The sequence below is a fragment of the Neoarius graeffei genome, chromosome 5 (genome assembly GCF_027579695.1).
Source record: "Neoarius graeffei isolate fNeoGra1 chromosome 5, fNeoGra1.pri, whole genome shotgun sequence".
Classification (NCBI taxonomy): domain Eukaryota; kingdom Metazoa; phylum Chordata; class Actinopteri; order Siluriformes; family Ariidae; genus Neoarius; species Neoarius graeffei.
The window spans coordinates 64,313,677-64,338,395 of NC_083573.1; the positions used below are offsets into that span (position 1 = coordinate 64,313,677).

The 24,719-nt window shown below is 41.2% G+C and overlaps 1 protein-coding gene across 2 annotated transcripts in view; it reads left to right on the top strand.

The window, feature by feature from the left end:
* serinc2l (serine incorporator 2, like) overlaps window positions 1–24,719 on the top strand; it is a 39,908-nt gene that overhangs the window by 3,412 nt on the left and 11,777 nt on the right. For both annotated transcript variants that reach the window (XM_060922219.1, XM_060922220.1), the window contains exons 2-7: window positions 11,594–11,755; window positions 11,853–12,040; window positions 12,180–12,259; window positions 17,399–17,536; window positions 17,634–17,803; window positions 23,713–23,803. In XM_060922219.1, coding sequence (XP_060778202.1) covers window positions 11,594–11,755; window positions 11,853–12,040; window positions 12,180–12,259; window positions 17,399–17,536; window positions 17,634–17,803; window positions 23,713–23,803 — 829 coding nt within the window. The remainder of the gene's footprint in view (window positions 1–11,593; window positions 11,756–11,852; window positions 12,041–12,179; window positions 12,260–17,398; window positions 17,537–17,633; window positions 17,804–23,712; window positions 23,804–24,719) is intronic.

A 24,719-nucleotide genomic window follows, 5' to 3' on the forward strand; every position in this document is an offset into this window, starting at 1 on the left:
CCATTGTGTAGTTATGATTGTCTTTAGGCTTGCCATCCTTCCACTTGCAAGTGGTAAGTGACGCGCATGCCCGACATGCATTGAGATCTCACACACAGCGGCTCAGTCCCAAATCACTGCTTGTGCACTTCACTCGCGCGCTCTGTGAGCTGCGCAGGGCCGGAGTGCGCACCCTCCAGAGGGCACTCGCTGTTCAGGGCGGAGTGATTTGGAGTGCAGGATGCCTGCGGAGCCGAGCGTATCCGTGTATTGGCGTTGCTGTGTGCACGCAAATCGTGTATTGGTGTTGCTGTGTGCACACTAATCGTTTTAAAAACGTTAATCTGATGATCCGCTGATACGGTCTAATGTAAACCCCACCTGATACCCTGTCCATACTAGGGATTTTGTACCGATACGATACTACTTTCGTACCACAACACCTGTCCACACTAGCAACTATACTGGTACTGTAGCGGTATAACTGTAGCGGTACGAAACCCACAAATGTATCGGTACTGTAGCGCTTCACTGAAGTGTGGACAGATGAAGCGGTTCTGTATCGATACAAATATAATGCGCAAGCACAATGAACCATTCCTACGTCTTCCGGTTATTCATACAATACAATACGCCTGTGCTTTCCAGCTGTAAATAAAATGTCAAAATGGCTCAAAACGACCGTGGAGCTACATGGAGTAAAGAAAGGAGGAAGAGGGGAAAAGGGAGGGGAAGAGGGAGAAAGGGAGATTCGTTTTCTTTGTTTCTTTCTCAACTGCCTCGCGTGTTTTATACGATTCGACTGAAGAAATGACCACCAGAAATACAGACTGTACATTGACAACAAAAAGCGCGCACACGTTGTTTCATCCGCCATATTCTCGGAAGGAAGTTACTTGGTAACCACGGAAACATTCCGCGCACGCGCATTTCAACTACCGTGAAAGAAAACCGCAAACATTTCTCACTAGTGTGGACAGGTGCACTAAACTGTACTGGTATACTTTGTATCGATACAGTTACACCACTATCGTACCGGTATAAGTGTGAACACAGCAATAGACACAGACAACCATTCACACTCACATTCACACCTACGGTCAGTTTAGAGTCACCAGTTAACCTAACCTGCATGTCTTTGGACTGTGGGGGAAACCGGAGCACCCGGAGGAAACCCACGGGGAGAACATGCAAACTCCGCACAGAAAGGCCCTCGCCGGCCATGGGTCTCGAACCCGGACCTTCTTGCTGTGAGGCAACAGCGCTAACCACTACACCACCGTGCCGCCCTAATCTAAAATATACAAATGTAAAAAGTGGACATGTTTTAGGGTTATGTGCATGGGTTGTTTTTGAAATCCAAGCTGTACAGTATGTGTGGAAAGTCCAAAATAGGTCAGATGATTAAGAGTCATGTCGTGTGTGAGAAGAGAATATGTGCAATGGGTTAAATAAATTAGCCAAGCTGTACAGTGTGTGCTGGAATGTGCAATAAAAGTTCACAGGATGAAGATGCATGAAATGTGCAAAGTGGCAGTTCAGAGATGAAGAAGAAACCTTTTATTTGTCACATGCACACTTCAAGCACAGTGAGATTCATCATCTGCATTTAACCCATCTGAAGCAGTGAACACACACAGAGCAGTGGGCAGACATACTACAGTGCCCGGGGAGCAGTCAGGGGTTGGGTACCTTGCTCAAGGGCACTTCAGCCCAAGGCCGCCCCATGTTAACCTAACTGTATGTCTTGGAACTGTGGAGGAACCCGGAGGGAACCCACGCTGACAGGAGGAGGACATGCAAACTCCACACAGAAAGGCCCCCACCGGCGAACCCAGAACCTTCTTGCTGTGAGGTGACAGTGCTAACCACTCCATCACCGTGCCGCCTTAATGATGAAGTGTGTTAATGTCACAAATTGAAAGTGTGAGGTTAGTCAGTGGGGTCTCTGATCTTATTGATGAGGCCAGCTGCAGTGGGGAAAAAGCTGGCCTTATGGCGTGACTTTTTGGTTCTAATGGACCGCAGCCTCCTACTGGAGGGGAGCGGTTCGAAAAGTTTGTGTCTGGGGTGAGAGGGGTCGGCCACAATCCTTTCTGCTCTCCTCAGGGTCCTGGACTCGTACAGGTCCTGAAGACACAGAAGGTTGCAGCCAATTGTCCTCTCGGCAGAGCAACTGATGCGCTGCAGTCTGCCCCTAGCAGTGGCAGCAGCGTACCAGAAGGTGATGGAGGAGGTGAGGATAGACTCAATGATGGTGGTGTAAAAGTGCACTATCATTGTCTTTGGCAGATTGAACAACTTCAACTGCTGCAGGAAGTACATCCTCTGCTGTGCTTTCTTGGTGAGAGAGGAGGTATTTGTCTCCCATTTGAGGTCCTGAGTGATTATAGTGCCCAGGAAGTGGAAATATTTCACAGAGGTTTACTGGGGAGTCAAACAGGATGATGGGGGAGGGTCTGGCAGAGCTCCTTCTGAAGTCAAGTCATCTCCGCTGTCTTTAGAGTATTAAGCTCCAAGTTGTTCTGCTTGCACCTGGACACTAGATGGTCAATCTCCCGCCTATGAGGGTGGTGTCGTCTGCGAGCTTCAGGAGCTTGACAGACTGATGACTGGAGGTGTAGCTGTTGGTGTACAGGGAGAAGAGTAGAGGTGGAGTCAGGCACACTCAGCTGGGAGAGCTTGTCCTGCAGAAGAGCTGGGATGATGGTGTTGAAAGCAGAACTGAAATCCACAAACAGGATCCTAGCATAGGTTCCTGGGGAGTCCTAAACCACCAAGATAATGAAGGAGCATCCACCGGGGAGGATGAGCTGAAGAGCCATGTTGACAGCATTGTCAGCAGATCTGTTGGGTCTGTAGGTAAACTGTATGGCATCCTGGAGTGGGTCAGTGATGGCTTTAAGGTGGTAAAGCACAAGGTGCTTGAAGGATTTCATAATCGCAGCGGTCGGGGCGATGGGTCTGTAGTCATTAAATCTTGTGATCTTTGGCTTTTTGGGGACAGGTATAATGGTGGCGGCCTTGAAGCAGGTTGGCATATGGCATGCCTCCAGTGAGGTGTTGAAGATATCTGTGAACATTGGAGACAGCTGATCAGCACGGTGCTTCAGGGTAAATGGTGAGCCAGAGTCGGGACCTGCTGCTTTGTGGGGTTTCAGCTTCTTAAAGAGCTCGCTGAGGTCCCTCTCCAGAATGGAGAGAGTCGAGGTTGTGGTGGTGGGAGGATGGGCCTCCAGGGTGAGAGGTTGGAGAGAGGCCCCAGCAGCAGTCGAGGTGGGGGTGGTGAGCTGGAGTGTGAAGTCACGGGAGATGATATCAAGACAGTCCCATTGTCTTTCAAAGGGACCGTAGAACTCATCCAGTTGGTTGGCCAGGTGCAGGTCGTTAAGAGAGGGAGGCTGAAGGTTTGTAATTGCTGGGTTTCACGTGACCACACATCCACCTCATTAGTTATTCAAAACTTTTAGCTGGTCTACCAAAGCTCAGTTGACAAAGCGTTTGTACGGAGAAGGTGCATTGCTCACATGATAAATGCCTTACGCTTGCGTTGTTTTAGGTTGTTCGAATCGTTCAAACTGTGAAACCGAAAAGTTTCTTCAGGGTTCTCTGTGAACTAATAATAAAAAAACGGGTGGACGAACACAGGATTTCACAAAAAGACGTCGAGAAAGGTGACTTTTGAACCTCTCACTGAAATCGAAGGGAGCCGAGTCGAAGCATGCTCGAGTTTGCAGTGATCACTTGGTGAAGGGCTTGTATCTCCCTCTGAGCTATGTCCTTAGTGTTTTCCAAGTACTTTTCTTGCAACATATGTCTCGTTATTTTGCGTTACTTTTTTTTCGTCACGAAGTGCTAAACAGGCGGAGTTTTTTTGTTTTGTTTTGTTTACTCCTCACAAAGTCCATATGTATGAATGTCGTGACAGAATTCTTCCCCACTCGTACAGTTACAATGCGCTGTGATCACTTCTCCGTCTTGTTTAACTAAGATCCAGGTCTTTAAAGGGGTTTCTGATTACCTTTGTGAATGATTTACCTGAGAGATGAGAGCCAACGCAAGTGAGAATCAAGTGAACTGTTTGTTTACACTTCAACTTGCAGCGCTTCGTTGTAAAGACATGAACGAAAAGCTTAAATACACGGGCGAAAACAATACAGGATTCATTCGGCAGCGACTTGATACCGAGGTCCTTTACCTAGCTACATACAAAAAAAGTTGTTAGCCTCCATACTCTTCCATGCTTTCATCTGTTTTGCGGTGTAGAAGGACGTCTGCAACACCAGATATTTCCTGACATCTCGAACTTCGACTGAAGGGTCGTTTTCGAGATCGTATGACACATCCTACTTTCCCAGACTGTAGGGGTCAATTCCATTGCACATGGCAATCTTCTGAATATATCTAAAGTGAGCAGTGGCTTGTAGATTACGAGCATACTCTAAGTTATCGCTAGTTGCTTGCACTACGGCGGCTATTTAGACCACCAGCTATTTTACTTCTGGTAAAACTGCTAAGAAAAATCATGTGACCTGAAACCCAGCAGTTGGTGATCTGTCTGAGCCCTTTCCAGACAGATGTAGTCATTGGCTGAAAACTGGTATTGGAGTTTCTCCGAGTACAGTTGTTTAGCTTCTGTCACCGCCTTGCTAAACCTGTTCCTGTCCCCACTTCTGAACGCTTCTTCCATTTGTAACCTTAGCTGTCTGAACTTATCTGTGAACCAGGGTTTGTCATTATTGTAAATCACCCTGGTTCATGATGGAACGCAGCAGTCCTTACAGAAGCTGATGTAGGACGTTCTAGCCTCTGTGTACTCATCCAGACTGTGTTGGTAGCAGTCCTGAACACATCCCAGTTTGTACAGTCTCTAAGCACCCCTGAAGGTTCTCTGCAGCCTCATTGCTCCACATCTTTGTTGTGCTCACTACATGTTTCCTCAGCTTTAATTTCTGCCTGTATGCAGGAATTAGGTGGACTATGACGTGGTCAGAGTGGCCCAGTGCAGCGTGGGGGATGGCGTGGTGGGCATTGTTGACTGTAGTGTAGCAGTGATCCAAAATATTCTCCTCCCTGGTTTGGGCATTTAATTTGGGTAGCTCATGGCTGAGATTACCTTTAGGTCAAAAAAAAAAGTGTGTTTCCGGTAACCCGACCGATCGAGAATTTCCGCGTCGAAATTGCCGACCGTAAAGTTTTTATTACAAATTTCCCTCGATATTTTAGTGTAAGCGGCATTAGTTTGTCATTTTTTGTTTCAACGCATTCAAGTTGTGAAAGAAACGATAAAAAGTAAAATGTTTCGCCACTTCTATCAGCCCTCCTGCATAAACATGGAAGCGCACTTGTATACTGAAGGAGGAAGGGAAAACTGAGCTGAGCCGCCATTTTAAATCCTCATTCAAGGCTGTAATGCAAATTGCTTCCTCTTCAGTATACAAGTGCACTTCCATGGCAGGGAAAAACACTACATTTTGCCGCCTATGTAGTCCCCTATTTATACAAATAGGAGTCATTCAGGATTCAGCCATGTTTTTGCTCGACCCAAGTTCTACAGTAGGCTAGGCGAGGCCGTCTGTTTTTAATGGAAGTAGCCTAGCCTAGGACGTTATTTTCACGTTATTTCTTGATAAGGTGTTTTCACGTTATTACATGAAAATATCATGAAATAACGTCATGAAATTACGTGATATGTGTTTACATGATAAATATATTGTAAAAACGTGATAACTTTGTTAACAATATCTTTTCATGTAATTACTTGATTCTAAGCCAATTTTTTGAGTGTGGCAGCAATATGCTTCCGTAGATCATAACTCAAACTCTCGCGATTTTTTTTTAATTCGTTTAAAGATTTAAAACACTTTTTTTAATTTTATGATGATGTGTGGTATAAAGGATTCTGTGTCAAAATACTATTTTGTAAGATGTTTTTGTGTTAATTTTTTCGAACAAAATAAAAAAAATTAAGAAAAAAAAAAAAAAACTTTTTCCTACCTACCGACCTTGTTTTAGTATTTCGTGTTACCTGAAACACTTTTTTTTTTTTTTTGGCCTTATTAAAGTCACCAAGGGCAATAACTAGGGAGTCCGGGTTAGTCTGCTCCACACCCAGTATTTGGTCGGCCAGCGTGCGCTGTGTGCTACACATTGGCCTGCGGTGGAATGTAAACACCGACCAGGATGAATGAAGCAAGCTCGCGGGGGGAGTAGAAGGGTTTGCAATGCATGGAAAATGTTTCCAGGTCGGGAGAACAGGAAAATCAGGATCACTGACCCATCACCGCACCAGCCGGAACCCGTTTTTACGTAGAGATCCGTGTTGCGGTCCCCTCTGAAAAGTTGGAAGCCAGCCAGCTGCAGCGCAGAGTCCAGTAGGAGTCTGTATAGCCATGTCTCCATGAAGTATAAAACGGATGATGTAGAAAAGTCCCTGTTTCTCTATATCAGCAGCTGGAGTTTGTCCAGTTTGCTGCACAGTGAGCACATGTTGGAGAGGAATATCGCAGGTACAGGAGTGCGAAGTCCGTGCCAACGGAAGCGCACCAGCGCATTTCCCTCTCCTCCGGCATCTTGCTGAGTGAGCAAAGATAAGAGTATCTTTGACCAGAATGTCCAGTCAGAGACATCCACGGAAGACACCAGAAAGTTAGTAATAAGTCTGCTGGAGTTGTTCTCCTGATGGTCAGGAGCTCTTCTCTGGTAAAAGAGATTTGAGTATCGCAACTGCAAACAGAGCTTACAAACAAAATAAAAGACAACGATGTGCACCAACACCCCGAAGCAGCCATCCACAGCGTCATCTTGATATTACTAAATATTGTTAAGAGACCCACAGGTTTTTCAAACCCTTGTACAGTTATGTCTCTATTTGTTGTGTGTTTTTTGTTTTTTTTTCCATTAGTAACCGATTGCCGATCGAAATCATTGGTTGTAATGACGTCTGAATCGGTTGTTTTGCAATTTTCCCGTAACTGTTCGAACTTTCTCGTTGGACTTATTTGATAAGCAACGCTGTCACTTGCATGCTGTTCGGTTGCTGAGGCTGTGTACATGTGACTAGATTAAAGGTGGGAACCGATTGGCTAATCCTTCTTGTATCGTCCAATCATTTAGCGCGTATTAAATTATATCATGTGGTTCCCACATGGTAAAATGGCGACCCTATCCTGGATGTTGTAGCGTAATGGCAACTGCGAAAAAAATGAAGGCGACCGCTGTTCGATTTCGGCTTCACAGAAAAAACTGGTAAGTCTAGCGGAAAATGCCCAGCAGTGTTCTTCACGAGCGCTTTTAAAGTGACGCACCGCCACCCTTCCCTTGGCCAAAAAAAAGGTAACTTCATCAATATACATCAAATAAATCGTAACGTGTTCGCTTTATTATAATTTTGTAACTATTTAACACGCAGAAGACCATTAAATGAATACATACAGGGCTACCTGAAGTAGCCAAAATAACTAGCCAGCAGCTAAATAACTTGTTATTGTGCAACGGTTACGCTTATCTATCGTCTCTTCTGACCATACACAGTTACAGTAATCGTATAACAGCACACACACATTAGTTAAGTTCAGGTCTTTTATTTTATGTGTCTGTGATCGTGTTGGCGAGAGCTGCATTTTCCCGCTGCTTCAGTGTTTTACTGCAGGACTTCTGGGTTCCTGGGTCAAAGGACCCGAACTATGGAGGTCGGGGTGGCTTTGTAGTGCCAGTCTCGGGCACGCGCACCAGCTTGTGCATTGATTGGTGTGGTTTCACCTAATTAACATTGTGTATTGTAAAAAATATATGCGTTTATTGTAATTGGGTATCTTGTTTATGCATGGAAGTTCATTTATTTTTCACACACAGAAAAAAAATTCTCAACTCAGGGTTCTCCACGGATTGAAAATATAGGGGGGTGGGGGTCAATCGGATGACCTTGAAACAAATGTGCATAAATTTACATATGTCATTTGCATAAAATTTCCATAAAATACTCTCAAATAGTAATCATTTAGAATAGAGGAATCGATTGGACTGGTACAAAACACATCATACATCAAACATTACACACTTACACATATTCAGACACATTGTTTGAAATGGAACTGGAAAAAATATTTTTATTTAGCAAACTACAAAAAAAGAACAGAAAAGTACAGAAAAATTTTTGTATTAACCTCCTAGGGCTTAGCGGTCACATGCGTGGACAGCACTTTTTAGAAATTCGGAACAAGAATCCACATATGTGGACATACTTTTTCTCTAAAAGTACATCTTATCAAAAGATGATCCTTAGTTTTTATTCTAATCAGGTTCTAATAAGCCCAAATAGCAAAGAGAAATAAAAAATGCATGTAAAAAAACAGCTTGGGCCTTAGGAGGTTAACTATATTCACACTGCTCCACAAAAGCTGACATTTGTTTGAAATGGAAATGTAATTGCAGGCACCACTGGAAAAACTAATTTTTTTTTTTTAGAGAGTAAAGTACATTGAAAAGATGTTGTTTTAACTATATAATATAGTTAAAACAACATCTTTTCAATGTACTTTACTCTCTAAAAAAAAATTATTTTTTCCAGTCAGCGTATAGTTAATACAGTTTTATAGACCTCTTGCAGTCACGTGACCGAATCCCGGCTGGAATGTAAACAGCCGCCATCTTGTCGGTCAACAACACAGCTGAATATTGTTGCACTCGTATACAAAATGGATCAATGTCAACCGATGGACTACATGGCTCATTTTTCTAATGAACAGATAACTAGATATATGTCTAAAATAAATGACCTACAGATTAGTGACCCTTATCGATTACCCCTACAGTTTTTGAATGAGAAGCCTGAGAGTAAGGGGAGGTCAGGCGCGCTGCCCCATAGGCTCCCATTATAAACGTGGCAGCGCTTGTACTGCAAAATCAGAAAAGTCACTTGTTTTTAACTCGCTCTAACGTCCTCATTTTTTTACACTACAGACAAAAATATTACATCAACGTGTTCAGGAGAGCCTTGTGGCACTCAATGTGAAAGAATTTTGTGAATATCTCCTTCCAATTTCGTGTAAATCCCCGTTGTTTGGAGGGTGCACTCTGAGCAAATACTGCCCTTTGTGTGCCTTAGTGTCTCTGCTCGCAGCGTGCGGGTGGGGGAGGGTCTGCACTCACTCACTCACTCACTCACACTCTCTCTCTCTCTCTCACACACACACACACACACACACACACACACACACAATGAGTTTCACACTCGGGTGTTGTCGCGTTGTCGGTACTCCAACAGAGAAAGGCTATCTGTCACAAAGAAAACAAAGGGACGTCTCTTCCTTTTGTACAGGGGCGGTAGAAATTATACGGGGGCGGGAATCACAGAAAGGGGGGTGGCCCGCACCTCTAAAACCCCTCGTGGAGAACCCTGCAACTGAAATGTCAAATGAGTCTCACATTGACAAAAAGATATGTACAGTAAGGCTACATCCACACGGCAACGAGATTTAAAAAAAAAAAACATCGCGTCCACATGGGCAACGGATCAGTAAAATATCAGGTACATATGGCAATGCAACGCTTGCTGAAAACGATGCAATACACATGCCACACCTCTAGGGGCGCTGTAAGACGGTCCCATCGGAGACACCAGAATAATAGAAGTAAGGACGCATGCGCATAAACTATTATGCGCGAGACTTCATATTAGCCACAGTCAGAAAAATCTGTTCGTAAAATTGTTATAATGACCAAATACAATGAAAAGTATTTTTCCAGTCTCACCTGTGAAAGGTAATCCCATGTGATCTTGTTTGGACGGCAAACCTGTTGGTACAGTTAAACGCAGCACATGAATGAGGCATCTTTATTCTCCGCTTTGCCCCATCCAATATGGCGGCGAGGATGACGTATGATTCTACACGGAAGGCGGCGTCTTTAATGGTCCGGAATAAATTGAATGCTACACGTTGATGGATTTAATTTGTTCTTCTACGCCCTTTTTGAGGAATGTATTGTAGGACTTAAACCAACATCTGAAGAAGTGAGATCGCTCCTTTTTTTTCCCTGTTTTTGCTGGCGGGATTGACTCTGCCCTAAGGGCTATTCTCTCTCTCTCTCTGTCTCTCTCTCTCTCTCTCTCTCTCTCTCTCACACACACACACACACACACACACACACACACACACACACACACTGCACCATTACACAATAAATATTCACAGTGAAAATATTTTGTAAGCGCGTTTCATGAACCAAGTTATAGGATTTGTTGACAACTCGCATCGAGTTTGTTACACTTCTACCCGGCGTGAAGCACGTGGTTGTGACGTCATCGTAAACAAATCCGTTCTACCTATCCAGACGACTTCGCAACGGCGCCGTTGCCAGATCTTTCCACTCTGGAACCCGTTCTCAAAAGATTTCGTTTTGGGGCACCCAAAACGCCGGTGCCGTGTGGACGCCAGGCCGAAACGATAAACAATTTTATCAGATTTACCTGAATCCGTTGCCGTGTGGACAGGGCCTGATAAGTGCGAATTATTATTATTATTATTATTTATTTATTTATTTATTTTTTGTAAAATGATTTTAACAATGATTTAGCATTCCCTATCCATTTATTGGCCAGTTTCACTGTCAAAAAAGCCCAAAGTCAGTCATCATCAGGAGGACTTTGTCCCCCTGGGGCCCTGCCCCCTCCGCTACCTTTCACTTTTGAACAGTGGAGAACCCTGCCCAGTTTACATTTTAAAAGTTATTGCTATTTTGCATGTTTGTTATACATTCGATTTCTTCGTTCTGCAAGCATTCGTGTTATGTTCTGATTTCCCAAATCTTGATTGGGCTTTGTGGCATACGAACCGAAATTGCCATGAGACCCAGGAATGACTGTTGAATTTCTGTTTCAGATGGACCATGGAAAGCTAACGATTGGCTGTTAGAAATTGCGAAATTTGTTCGTTTTACACACGCGCGCACAATGTTCTGTAATTTGATTTGCTCGCTCTATCTATCATTTTACATTAACTGGAAGACAGAGTGGGTGGGGTTTTTGATGTCACAGAATATTCAACAATCCTGAATTTCTGCTTTTGGCTTTATACATAAGACTGTGTTCTTTGTATAATATGGCTTCAACTCAGACAGGCTTCTGAATTATATTTCAAACTAGGACACTCAGTAGAATGTGTCTACCTCCGCCAAGCCACATATTTGGATTTGCATCAAAATCTAATCAATTGTTCCTTGGTCCATGGCCCATCTTTCCTCAATTTCATCAAAATCTGTTCACTACTTTTTGAGTTATGTTGGGAACAGACAGACAAACGGAGGCAAAAACATAACCTTGTCCAGCGTAGTTGGCGGAGGTAATGAAATCTCACTGCGTATTTATATTGGAAACTTCCATTACAGCACAGTGAAGCTATGATGAAATATTTCTTCTCTTGACACTACGATTGCAGTAAACTGTGTCAGTAGAGAAGTAATAATCCAACGCACTATGTTCTCCTCCTACACCTCTAAGTCAGGAAGTGATTATTTGTATTCTGACCAGTTTGTCATTGTTGTCCATGTAAACGAGAGAGAAAGCTGGGAGATTATTTGAATGCTTTTTTTTTTTCCGCTATGTATAATTCTCTAGGCATCATGTTTGTGTGGCTCTGCCCCTTGTGTTCTCTGTGGGTGCTGTCCATCATCCAACAACTCTACAGTCACGCGGCTGATCTTCTCCTTCTTCCTGTTGCTGGGCACGCTCGTGTCTATAATTATGATCCTGCCTGGCATGGAGACTCAGCTTCGTAAGGTGATAATGGCGTCATCCCATCTGTGCTTTTTGATGTGGTGGTTTAATCATAGCCTTACCCACTTTTTTTTTTTTTTTTTTGGTGACATTTCTCCAGATTCCTGGCTTCTGTCAAGGTGGGGCCACTCTACCAGTGTTCGAGAACCAGTTTAACTGTGATGTAATTGTGGGCTACAAATCCGTGTACCGCATGTGCTTTGCCATGTCCTGTTTCTTCTTCCTCTTTGCTGCCCTCATGATTCGCGTACGGAACAGCAAAGATCCTCGGGCTGCTATTCAGAATGGGTGAGCTGTAGAATTACTGTATCTGTTGTATGATGTCTGAGAGAATGATTGATTGCATTATGGAAAGGTACAGCATTATTCCCATAATCATGTAGTCCTGTAGTCTAAACTGTCTACTCTGTTGCTTTTATGTTTATAGATTCTGGTTCTTCAAGTTTCTAATCTTGGTGGGGATCACCGTTGGAGCCTTCTTCATCCCTGATGGAACATTTCACAATGGTATATCTAGTATAGTGTAAATATTGTGATGTATATTACTGTAGAAGAGGTGCCAATCTCAAATTAGCTTCAGACATCATCTGAAAGAATTGTACAAACCCAGAAGGAGCATTTTGAGGACACATAACTACAGTGCCATGCACAAGTATTCACCTCCCTTGAACCTTTTTACAATATGTAGTGTTTTAAACTGTTGTCATTCACCTGTTAGAAGGTGAACTTATGCCCCAGTCTCAAGTCTTAAAAAAAAAAAAAAAATTATTTTAGTGTTGCCATGTATTAGGCTCCAACTTTCTCACCATCAACCTTGACTAGTTTTCCAACCCTTGCGGTTGAAAGAATCCCCACAAAGTGATACTATCACCACTGTGTTTCACTAAGGAAGTGATGTTTTCAGGCCGATTAGCTCAGGCTGTTTGGTTTCCGCCAAAGTAGCACCAAAACCTTCAATTTCTCATCAGGCCAGACAACCTTTTGCTGCAGTTGCCAGCATTGTCTTTTGGCAAACTCCAAACAGGATTTAATTTTTGGTGTGGTGTTTTTTTTTTTTTTGTTCCCCCTCCTGTCTTTCAGACTTCTTGCAACTATAAAGTTCCAACTTCCATAAAGGCTAGCCCAGCTGTCCTGTTACTAGCTTTTTGCCTCCAAGCCGTGGCTCTCTCCATCTCCTTTAGAGTTACCCTTGGCCTCTTAGTTGCTTCACTGATTAATGCCCTTCTTACTTGGCTGCTGAATTTTAGTGTACGGCCTCCTCTAGACAGAGTTGAAATTGTGCCACGTTCTTTCCCCCTTTCACTGGCGAGTGGCCTAGTGGTTAGCGTGTCCGCCTCTTGATCGGGAAATCGTGAATTCTCCTCACGGTCAGGTCGTACCAAAGACCATTATGAAAATGGTGCCTGCTACCATCTGGCGAGGCACGCTGCAATACAGCTGCGAGTGGAGAGTCAAACTCTCACGGTTACCAGAGGACTAGCCCCCCACTGTAACCCTAGCTATGTAAGAGGCCGAGGGCTACGAAACGGAGATCGGTGCCGCCAAACGCACCATGAATGGTGTGGGGAGGACTTTGACTTTTTTTACTTTCCCCTTTTAATTATGGATTTTGAATAATGATGCTCTGAGAGCTTTAAAGTTTGGGGTGGGTTTGTTTTTTTAAATAACCAAACCTTGATACTCTTCCAGAATTTTTTCCCCAGACTTGTTTTCTTAGCCCTTCAGCTTTTTTGATGGCTAGATATGTTCTCTAACACAATCTGGGGCCTTTTGAGGAACAAGTGTATACACACACTGGCTATACTGTAAGTATCCTGACACTTGAACATTACACCCATATATGGGCCTTCCCCAAACTCTTGCCACAAAGTTGTGGAAGCACACTGTTCTCTACAATGTCTCTGTATGCTGTAGCATTAAAATTTCCTTTCACTTTAAGAGACCTATAAACCCAAACGTGTTCTACAACACCCGTTCCAAAATAGTTGGCAAGCTGTGTAAAATGTAAATAAGAACAGAACGCAATGATGTGCAAATCATGGAAACCCAATGTTTCATTGAAAACAGAACAAAGACAACGTATCAAATGAGAATTCATATAGTTTCAGAAAAACAATATATGCTCGTTTTGAAGTTAGTGCCAGCAATACATTTAAAAAAAGATGGGATGGGGCAACAAAAGTCTGGAAAAGTTATGTAATGCTTTTAAAAAAAAAAAAAAACAGCTACCGTATTTTTCGGACTATAAGTTGCACTTTTTTTCATGGTTCGGCTAGCCATGCGACTTATACTCCGGTGCAACGTATATATGGGTTTTTTTTGTTTTTTTTTGTTTTTTCACCGCGGAATAACTGGAGCTGATGCTGAGTCTGACGACAGCCACGCAGAAGAAGAGGAAACGGCGCTTCGTCTGCCGCTGGAGGCAGAGTTGTTCAGAAGCGACACCGAGGATGAGGAATTCAATGGATTTGCTGATTTGGAGTGAAATCGCCAGCTTGATAAACTTGATTGACCTGTGTTTTATTATTAATGATAGGCCTATAGTTATTTAAATAAGTTATGTAGTGATTTTAGGCAGTGCTTAATTTGTGAAGTGGGAGGTCCCGGAACGCAGGAGGTGGGTGGGTCCGGCGACTCAAAAAAAAAAAAAAAAAAGGTGGGCGGTGGTTTACTATAACTTTACGCATATGCGCTTATTGTGTGTGTAAAATAATAATAATAATATCAGACATTATGATCTTAGAAAACGCTTTAGTGACAAACAGTTACAGACAGTAATATGTCGTGATATGTTATAAAATATTATTTTTATTAGGCTATATATTAAATTATATATTAAATTTATCTTCTAAAATAACAGACTACTCATATCACAACCGGTTTATTTCACCATTGGAGATCAGATCACACAAGACATGAGTTAAATTACTCTTTTTAAGGATTTAAGTAGGGGATTTAAAAGCGGTTGTTGTTTTTTTTTCCACTAGACGGTTGTCTTTGGAGATGATATACCTATAGCCTACTTGACCTCTGATTTAATGAAATAAAATTCGACAAAAATGAAGAATGACTCTCCTCGATGATGACTACAGCTTTAATAACAAAGATGAAAGAGCCATGGGGCGATAATAAGCCCTACCGGTAAAAATATTCTAAAAGCAAACTGATTAATGCATCAGTAATAGGCTACTAATATTAGTTATAATAATAATAATATAGGCTATTAGTAATAACGATAGTGATAGTATTAAAGGTAGTAGATATTTAAAATAATCAGACTAGGCTACTTACAGGGCAAAGGGTGCGTTATCACTGCTCAGCTGTTCGTTTATTAAATAAACAATGCAGTCGCGCAGTAACCACGCGCCGCTTATCAGATACAATCACAGATTCTATGGATAGAATAACCCTTCAAAAAAGTGCGACTTATAGTCCGGTGCGACGTATATATGTTTTTTTCGTCTTCATAATGCATTTTTTGGCTGATGCGACTTAAACTCCGGAGCGACGTATAGTCCGGAAAATACGGTAATTATGTTAATTAGCAACAGGTCAGTAAAATGACTGGGCAACTCAGAAAGGCTGAATGTGGACCTGAGCTCATTTATGATGGACTGAGGGTGAAGTGGAAAACTGTCTTGTGGTCTGACTATTTGAAATTCCTTTTGAAAATCATGGACACCATGTCTTCCGGGCTAAAGAGGCGAGGGACCATTTGGCTTGTCATCAGCATACAATTCAAAGTCCAGCATCTGTGATGGTATGGGGGTGTTAGTGTAAACAGCATTGGTAGCTTTCACCTCTGGGAAGGCACCATTTAATGCTGAATGATGTATACAGGATTTGGAGCAACATGCTGTCATCCAGATGACCTCTTTTTCAGCGAAGGCCTTCCTCCTTTCAGCAAGACGATGCTAAACCGCATTTTTAAACTTATTACACCTGGATGACCCCATAGTAAGAGTCCAAGTGCTAAACTGGCCTGCCTGCTGTCCAGACCTGTCCCTCATTGAAAACATTTGGCACGTTATGAAGTACAAAATGCAACAAAGGAGACCCGGGCTGAGCAACTGAAATTGTATATCGGGGAAGAATGGTACAACAGTTCACTTTCAAAACTACAGCAACTAGACTTCTCATTTCCCAAACATTTAGAGTGTTTTTAAAAGAAGTGGTGATGCAACACAGTGGTAAACATGCCCCTGTCCCAACTTTTTCGAAATGTGTTGCTGACATCAAATTCAAAATGAGCGTGTAAACTTCAGTTTCAACATTTTGATGTGATGTTTTTGTACCATTTTCAATTAAATGGATGAATTTCCATGGTTTGCAAATCATCACATTTTGTTTTTAATCTGTTTTTCACATAGCATCCCAACTCTCTTGGAATTGGGATTGTAGCATGGCGATGCCACTGTGCACAAAGCAAGCTCCACACACATGGTTTGCTAAAGTTGGTGTGGAAGGACTCGAGTGGCCTGCACAGAGCCCTGACTTCAAGCCCACTTAACATCTTTAAGATGAATTGGAACACTGACTGTGCACCAGGCCTCCTCACCCAACATCAGTGCCCAGCATGCTAAAACTCTTGATGAACGAGCACAAATCCCCACAGCCGCATTCAAATCTAGTGGCAAGCCTTCCCAGAAGAGTGAAGGCGGTTTTGGCAGCAAAAGAGCGACCAACTTTTGGAATGGGATGGTCAAAAAACACATGGGTATGACGGTCAGGTTTCCACATACCTTTGGCCCTATACTGTATGTATCTAGTATGGCCTATTTGGTATTTATTCATGGCATACAATCCCAGTTACAGTAAGTCCGTTAAACTTCCAGTTTGTGACCCAAGATATGGAAAGATTTGGGCGTGAGAGTGGTCTAAATTCTTATGGCATTCATTGTTTTGCTTATTGATCATATGTGTTGGAATTGCTGTCTGATTCCGCTGTATTATTATATTTAAAAGTTCTGTGCATGGTTACAACACAGGAAATGGCACATGAATTCAGCAGGCAGTAATCACAGAATAGGCTAATAATAATGTTTATGGTAATGGAATTCTCAGGACCATTGTGGGGAAGTGATATTGAATATTTAGGGATTGGAAACTGTTTGCAGTTGCAGAGAAGGTAATTATTTTTAATGAGGTTTTTGAGATTTGTGGATATGGTACCGGAAATGGGCCAAGATGTTATTGTGTGCCTCATTGTATGAGTACCTGCTATTTCACTGACTCACAAAAGACTCACCCTGAGGGAAATTAAAGAAACTCCGGAGCAATATAGAGAATTCAGGGCTGGGTTTTATTTGGTGGCCGCTTTTCAAATTTAATCTGCACCATAGTGACACTTTTTTTTGTGCTTTTTATTTGGTGAGTTATTGTTTGTGGTTGGCAAATAATTCTCTGGTTCTTATTCCCATTCCTCTGCATATATGTGTTTATGGCTTGTGTAAATGAACACCTAATTAAAAAGAAACTCGAGCACTGTATGTGTTGTAAAATAGCACAAGTGTGTATGTGTGTGTAGGGCATATGGTCCAAGATCCACCAGTGTAGTTAATCATTGTTTATAACTAATGATCCTTACTCATTTCATATGTCTTGATTTTTCTTTGTGTGTGTGTGTGTGTGTGTGTGTGTACACAGTGTGGTTCTACTTTGGCATTGTAGGTTCCTTTATGTTCATCTTGATCCAGCTGATCCTACTGATCGACTTTGCCCACTCATGGAATGAGGTGTGGGTTAGGAATGCTGAGGAGGGAAACAGTAAAGGCTGGTTTTTTGGTAAGGCTGGAACTCTACTTCCTCAGGATGGCTTTTCATGTTGTACACCCGTACCTGAGATGTAATCTGAGAATGTGGTTGGTTGGTTTGTGTATAGGTCTCTTATTCTTTACCATCCTGCACTACGCCCTGGCTTTTACTGCTGTGGTGCTTTTCTATCTGTACTACACCAAACCTGACGGCTGTACCGAACACAAGGTCTTCATCAGCCTGAACCTCATCTTCTGTATCATCGTCTCTGTGGTGTCCGTTCTGCCAAAAGTACAGGTATTATGATGGGACACTAGACTTGTTGATGGCTTTATTGAATGCGTGTCCTGCTGTACTCTTAAGCTGCATATGAAGCGATTCCCCCCCCCCCCCCCCCCCCGACTTATTTCAATAAACATGCATCTGCAAAGTTTGAGACAGCAATAATAAAAACAGATGTTTTTATGAGACAAGGAGGTTTTGCAGGTTTACTAAACAATTGTCCGTTCATAACTCGCGGCTAAAACGTATCCTACAACACCGCCGTTGGTCGCAAACTTACTATCGCATCGCATTTCACTGTGGCAGGCAGTAAACGCAAAAAATGTGGAGGGCGATATTGTGTCGTTGAAGCACCAAAGAATTAAGTTATTCCACAAACTCAAGTCGTACGTGAACTGATGGCTGACGAGGCGCGTAGCACAGAGTGGGCTATATGCCATGTATGATAAAACTGAGTGGAATAACTGTTTTATTCTATCCAAATTCACTGGACTTTGAGAAACAAATTTTTTTTTTTGACAAATATCAATAAAGAACTATATACACAACGTCAGACAAAATCATTTCCACTTGGAATGTAAACAAACCAGCGAAATGAGTCGGAATTTGTAAAAAATGTTATTCTTGGAAAAAAAAACTATTATTCCGTGTTTTGGGGGATTTTGTTTTCGTAGTTTTTATTTCATCCTCAGCTGGTTCAGCAACACGTGCCGCCATTTTGTTTTTCTTTACTCATGGTATATGAGCTGATATCCTAGTCGTAGAGTAGCCAATCAGAGCATGTGATTGCTCATATTCAGTGAATGTGGATAGAGTAATGTTGGTTGTATGAACACAACTTTTACCCCCCGGTCTAAGGATGCATCGGTTCCCATCCGATCCGGCTCGGCAACAAAAATTGGTCAAGTTTGTGTAGCGGCATTGCCCGGACTTTAAACCTCTGAGCAAGTATATTTCGCTATGCTCAGTGCATTTCAAAGACGGCTGTTATGAAAGAAGGCATTCTGCCTTGATGGTTGGTGAAAATAAATTACAGGCCATCTTGCGAGAAGGGTCCATACCAACTGGAGACTGTCACGACAGAACCACCAAAAAGACAAGTTTATACACCAAAATGTTATAGCGAGTGAACAATCTGTCTCACACGATTTATTGTCCTTACTGTTCGTTTCACAGAACATCACTGCAAGTAAGCCTAATAAGACTTATTCTTGTAGCGATGGAATAATGAATAAACATTCAGGCAGGACTTGTTCATTATGCAACAAAACTAGGTATTGTTTCGGAAAGAGCCTTATCAATACCACTAAAGGTAAACTGAAAACAAAAGGCTAGGTTTCATATTGTATTCCATGCTGTTGTCATGACATGTCAGCGATGCAGCGCTTTGTCATATCGCAGCCCTGATCAGTCTATTATAGTCATACAAATGGCGCTGCATAAGACACACAATTTGCTTTGCTTTTTCTTTCCTTCAAGGAATCTTTTTATTCAAATAATGCAGTTTAAGGTGCATATCACAGGTAAATTCAGGAGCAAGATCAATGTAATTCTCCTATTTTATATTAAGCTTTGGTCAAATATCTGTAACATTCTGCATTCTCTGCAATTTTTTTTTACCTTGCACAATACCAGAAAAATTCAGTTGAAATTAAGCCATTTGAGGCGAATTGGTCTGCCTCTGAAAAAACTTGCCATTTGGATTTCCCGGCAAACACTGATTTTTCGTGACGTCATCTGTGAGACACCTCCTTCTGAATCCTACGTCAGCGCTGGTTTGTTTGAGAAAACGACCTGAGAAAATTCTGCAAATTTCTTCAACGTTATCGCGTAATTATTAAAATGGTTAACAGATGTATTGTAGGAGGGTGTAGCAACACCAATCATGATGGGATTAGTACTCATCGTTTCCCAAAAGACCGGACAATGAGAGAGAAATGGGAGCGCTTGGTCTACACAGGCTGTGCACTGAAACCGTGCAAAGCTCGAGCAGCCTGCTGCCGCTTCCGCAGGTAACGTCACGATTCTGGCTCCAGACTCCCTTGGGATTTTTCCAGACGTGTTTTATTTTATTTATTTTTTTCTGCTGTAGACAGATGGCCTTGTGCAAAATAACCCTTCTGGATGAGTGTGTAAAGGGACATACTTTCATATAAAAAAAAAAACGAAATTGGTCCAGAATATGCACTTTAAAACTTGCATCAGCTGCTACCATTCTTTCATAATGTGCTTCTAATACTATTTGAGTAAGACCATCAATATCAGCTTGTTCATCCGTATTGTTGTCTTGCTCATTGTTGTCTTTATCAGCGAGTGGTTTGTCTTTGTATGGTACGTATTGGCTGTTAACTTCGTAGTCTGCTTCATTTGAAATGCGTTGAGCGCTAGAGACTGGTGATTCACTCCACTCAATTTTTTAATTGTTATTTAAAAGGATGGTGTACGTTCTACAGACTACTGTAAACAAAGCTTTGTGAAAGACAAGCACTTGGCAACCAACGTGATGTCAGCAAAGTACATTTGCAAAAGAAAGCCAGCCCAGTCCTCTGGACTTTATTTATTTTGTTTATTTTTTAAATCATTTAAATAAATAGGGTTTTTGACTAAAATTTAAGTGTTTTTTGTTTTTACGGATTTTCCTAAGTGTTTTTCTTAGTTGCTTTTTGCACAATAGGTAAAAAAAATTAAAAGAATTGCTTCATATGCACTTGAATAAGAAGGGCTTTGATGCAGTAAGGAATGCAGTTTTTGTCTGCCTCATATGCTGTTTGTGCTTGAAATGTGTTGATCATGAGCATGCAGTGTGTTTTCACACCAACACTCTGCCTTTGCTAATTACGAGTCAATGCTGATGTTTTTTGAATGTAGACACTGTTAGGAAATTCTGTGGCAATCACAGAACTTTTCATGAATTCTATTGTCAGTAAGCCTTGAAGTCTCGGTCACAGCTTTGACACCTTGCATATTTGAAGATTGCCTTGCTGATCTCCTGAATAGGAAAAGCTCCGTATACTGTGCATAGATCATACAACCACTTGTGTGGTTGAACTGTGCTTGTTTGAACTGTGCTTGTTCATACAACTACAGCTGTTTGTTTATTGTGTGCCATTATTATAATTACAAAAGAATTACTGAATTGTAGCATTTTCTGTTTTGGTCTGAAATGGGCTCTGGTGGGGGGGAATCACATTGAAAATCAAAGCAGCAGAGCATAATGTAATACTCGGACCATTATAAATCCACAACCCCTTTTACACAGCCTGTTCAAGGCAGGAATCTTGTTCCTTTATTCCACCTCGCATTCTCTATAAAACCGTCTGTCGTTTGGCCTCCGAGCCGGAACGATTGGTAGCAAGAGCATGAATTCAAACATCTCGGTCTATGGCGTCTAAGGTCCATGCCCCTTTCTACCTCAGATCTCTTCCTACTTCTTTTCACTTTTTCCTCCAACCGTACGTGCTAAAGAAGGCAACTGGACTTGCTTGAAATCCTTGAAGATGTTTCATCTCTCGTCTGAAAGGCTTCTTCAGTTCTGTCTGTCTAGTCTCCACTGTGCCTGTGAGGAAATGAATTGTTTTGATAAATTTGTAATATTCACACATTTAGCTTGAAGAAATGAAGTTTATCTTCTCGTGTTAAAACTCATATTTTTCCGTACAAAATACATCGCGGATCTGAGTGACATATTTAAATAATATTGGCTGGCGTTAAATGATCTATCAGATATATTCTGTTCAGCTAGCATGATATTGAACAAGTCAAAGACATGCAATATCATAAACCATATTCAATGCTCATTCTCCATTGGGTAGAGTGTCATAATACACAGGCTAAGCGATATGCTAACAATATTGCATGTTATCAAACCAAATGAATGAAACCCACTAGAAGGGACTAGAATACATATGTTATTTGCCAGCTGGGAGGTCCGTATGGTGAAATTCCGTGACCGAGGTCTTGAAAGTACTGAGCGAGGCCCTCTGGGCCAAGGTCATGGTATTCACCATACGGACCGACCTTAAGCTGGTAAATAATATATTTATTTTTTTCTTTACCAAATTCTAACAGAAAACGAGAGCGCCCGAAAGGGAGAGCCGAGCCGAGCCGCCATTTTGAATCCTCATTCACGGCTGTAACGCAAATGGCTTCCTCCTCGGTATACAAGTGCACTTCCATGGCAGGAAAAAAAACCCTACGTTTTGCCGCCTAAGTTGTCCCCTATTTATACAAATAGGAGTCATTCAGGATTCAGCCATGTTTTTGCTCGGCGTTAGCAACAGTTAGAGGTTTTTAGCTTTCTCCTGAAATGTCTTCTTTTATTTCTTCTTCCTCAGGGTAGTAAAACTCGCTTTTGCTGTGAACATTGTCGTTATCGCTATCCATGCTGTAAAATTAATGCTATTCTCCTGAGAAATGCTGGCAAAAATGTATAAGATTTTTGATAATCTTATAAAAAAAATAAAAAATAAACATTGACAAAAAATGCTACCATGTTTGTTGTGAACGAGCAAGTCGCCTGGGGTCCGTATCGTAGGATATGGACCCGCTCGCCAGCCAGAGCGCAGGATTTGATGGAAACCGGACTGCGAAAAAAAAAATATGGTTTTATTCCATCGAAAGTGTCCTGTATGTATAATAATACTTCCTGATATTTCACCCAGATGACATCACTGCCACTGTTTTCACGCTGACTAGATACGTGTTGTCAAAATGATAAACTGGTTCAAAATTAAAATTCTTTTAATTAACTTGCACTTATTTATTTTTATATATTAACAAAATAAAATATAATGTAGAATAGAAAAATTTCACTCTGACCCCCAACTTTTGAACATTATTAAAAATTTATTCTCGACAAACGTTTCGGCCTTCTTCAGTGTCATAAAAACCTAAAAAAAATTACATAGTGGTATGGGCTTGGTCTTATATATACAAAGTTGTGAATTCTTTAAAATTTTAAATAAAGGACAAAGACAAAAATAAACTAATTACATAATTTAATAAGTATTGTTAAAAAGAATGTGATTTTTAGATTTATATTTTTTGCTTGTTTAACCCATAAGGGGCTAAAGTAAACAATCGTGACATCCAGTACACTTCCCTATTTAGAAGCACGTTGTCTAAACGATCTTGAGCAGCGTTAACTATTGTTTCTATACAAATGAATTCAAAATCATTCAAATTATGGAGAGACTGATTAAAATGTTTGGCTACTTCAATTTTTTTTTTTTCCATACTAGATTTATGGTTGCGAAAACGTACCTTAAACTCTGTAGTACAAGAGCCAACATATTGGAGATTACATTTACGGCAAGTTTCTAAATATATTGTATTGCAGGAAGTACAAGAAAGATGTTGGCGAATTTTGTATTTCCTTCCGGTTATGGAGCTGACGACAAAAATTTGACTCAGTGAAAGTTATTACATAAATCGCATTTTATTTATTTTTATTTTTTTATTTTTTTGTTACACTTAAAGCAGCCTTGTTCACGCTCTTGATTATAGACTTCCGTGTCATATAAAATTTATTTTTCTTGTGGATGTGTCCATATAATATAAAGAATATTACACGAAGATATGAAGTTTATCATCTTGTGTTGAAAAATATTTCACGATTGAGCAAAGTGAACGAGTTCTACAGACAGGACTCATTAGGTCCTAGGTGACATGGGTTGTTTGAGATATTAACGTTTGGATCAAACCCATTTTATTTAAGTGTCCAGTTAAATTGGCTAATCAAATAAATCTAATTTTGATAATGGTGGGTTGTGACTTCACCACTGTAGCACAATTTATCATGTGCCTCCTGGCTATTTTTTACTGATCCGTGGGGTATCCTGGACCCTACTTTCACTTGTTTAGAGAATCAGAATTTTCAGATAGTTTAGTCTCACTTCGGTTTCTCCTTACCTTGTGTGTCGCAGGATGCCTCTCCACAGTCTGGTCTGCTCCAGTCATCCGTCATCAGTTTGTACACCATGTACGTCACCTGGTCTGCCATGACCAACAACCCTAGTAAGTTCTTCACAAGATGCCAGTAGGTTTTTTTTTTTTTTTTCTTTTTTCCATGCTTGTTTTAAGTCGTGTTTTGTTATACAAATTGTTATCTTTAACTTCCTCAGGTTAATGTATTTGGAGGTGTGAGTATCATGCTGTAGAATAGGATTGTGCTCCTTGGCTGTATCCTGTTGTCCTGTTAATTTATTGCCTCGAGAGAAGGGCTTGTTTTTAGTTTGCTCTAGTTATCCCCCAGTAAACATATGGAAGCGTTCAAGGGGCAAAAGCAGACAATTGCATTTTTCTTGCTTTCTATAAATAAGCTTTTGGTCTGATTTCTCTGGTAAAACTTGCCATTTCATATAAGATTAATCTGAATTGGTGTGCAATAAGCAATGAATTGCCATGATCCGAAAAATTAAACTTTTTATTAAAACAAAACTAAAAACAGGTTTTTGGAGCACCTTTGGTGGCAAAAATGGAAAACTTTATTATTATTATTACTTTTTTCCTCCCCGAAAACGGACATCAGAATAACTTGGGGGGATGTGATAAAATGGCAATTTTTTTTTTTTTATGACTGAATGGTTGATTCAAGAGAAATAGTCTGATTTTTCCCACAGTAAAGCCATGGGCCAACAAACAAAGTAGTCATTAAGGATTGTATCTGAGGTATGTAGTGTTGCATCTCACTCCTTCATAAAAGGAAAACGGAATGGTGGTGCTTCACTGAAGATTTTGCAACTTTGACTTCTATGTTATGGTCCCAAAAGTGTGTCCCTGCACTATTTTTAAAGTGAATGCATAGATTTGTGTGCTGTAACCAGCTTAAATTGGGGATTGACCGCAATATCTGTCATGTGTGTATAAAAATAGAAAAGCACATCCTGTTAACAGTGGGTTTTGGGTTTTTAAATCTTATTCTTGTCTCCAT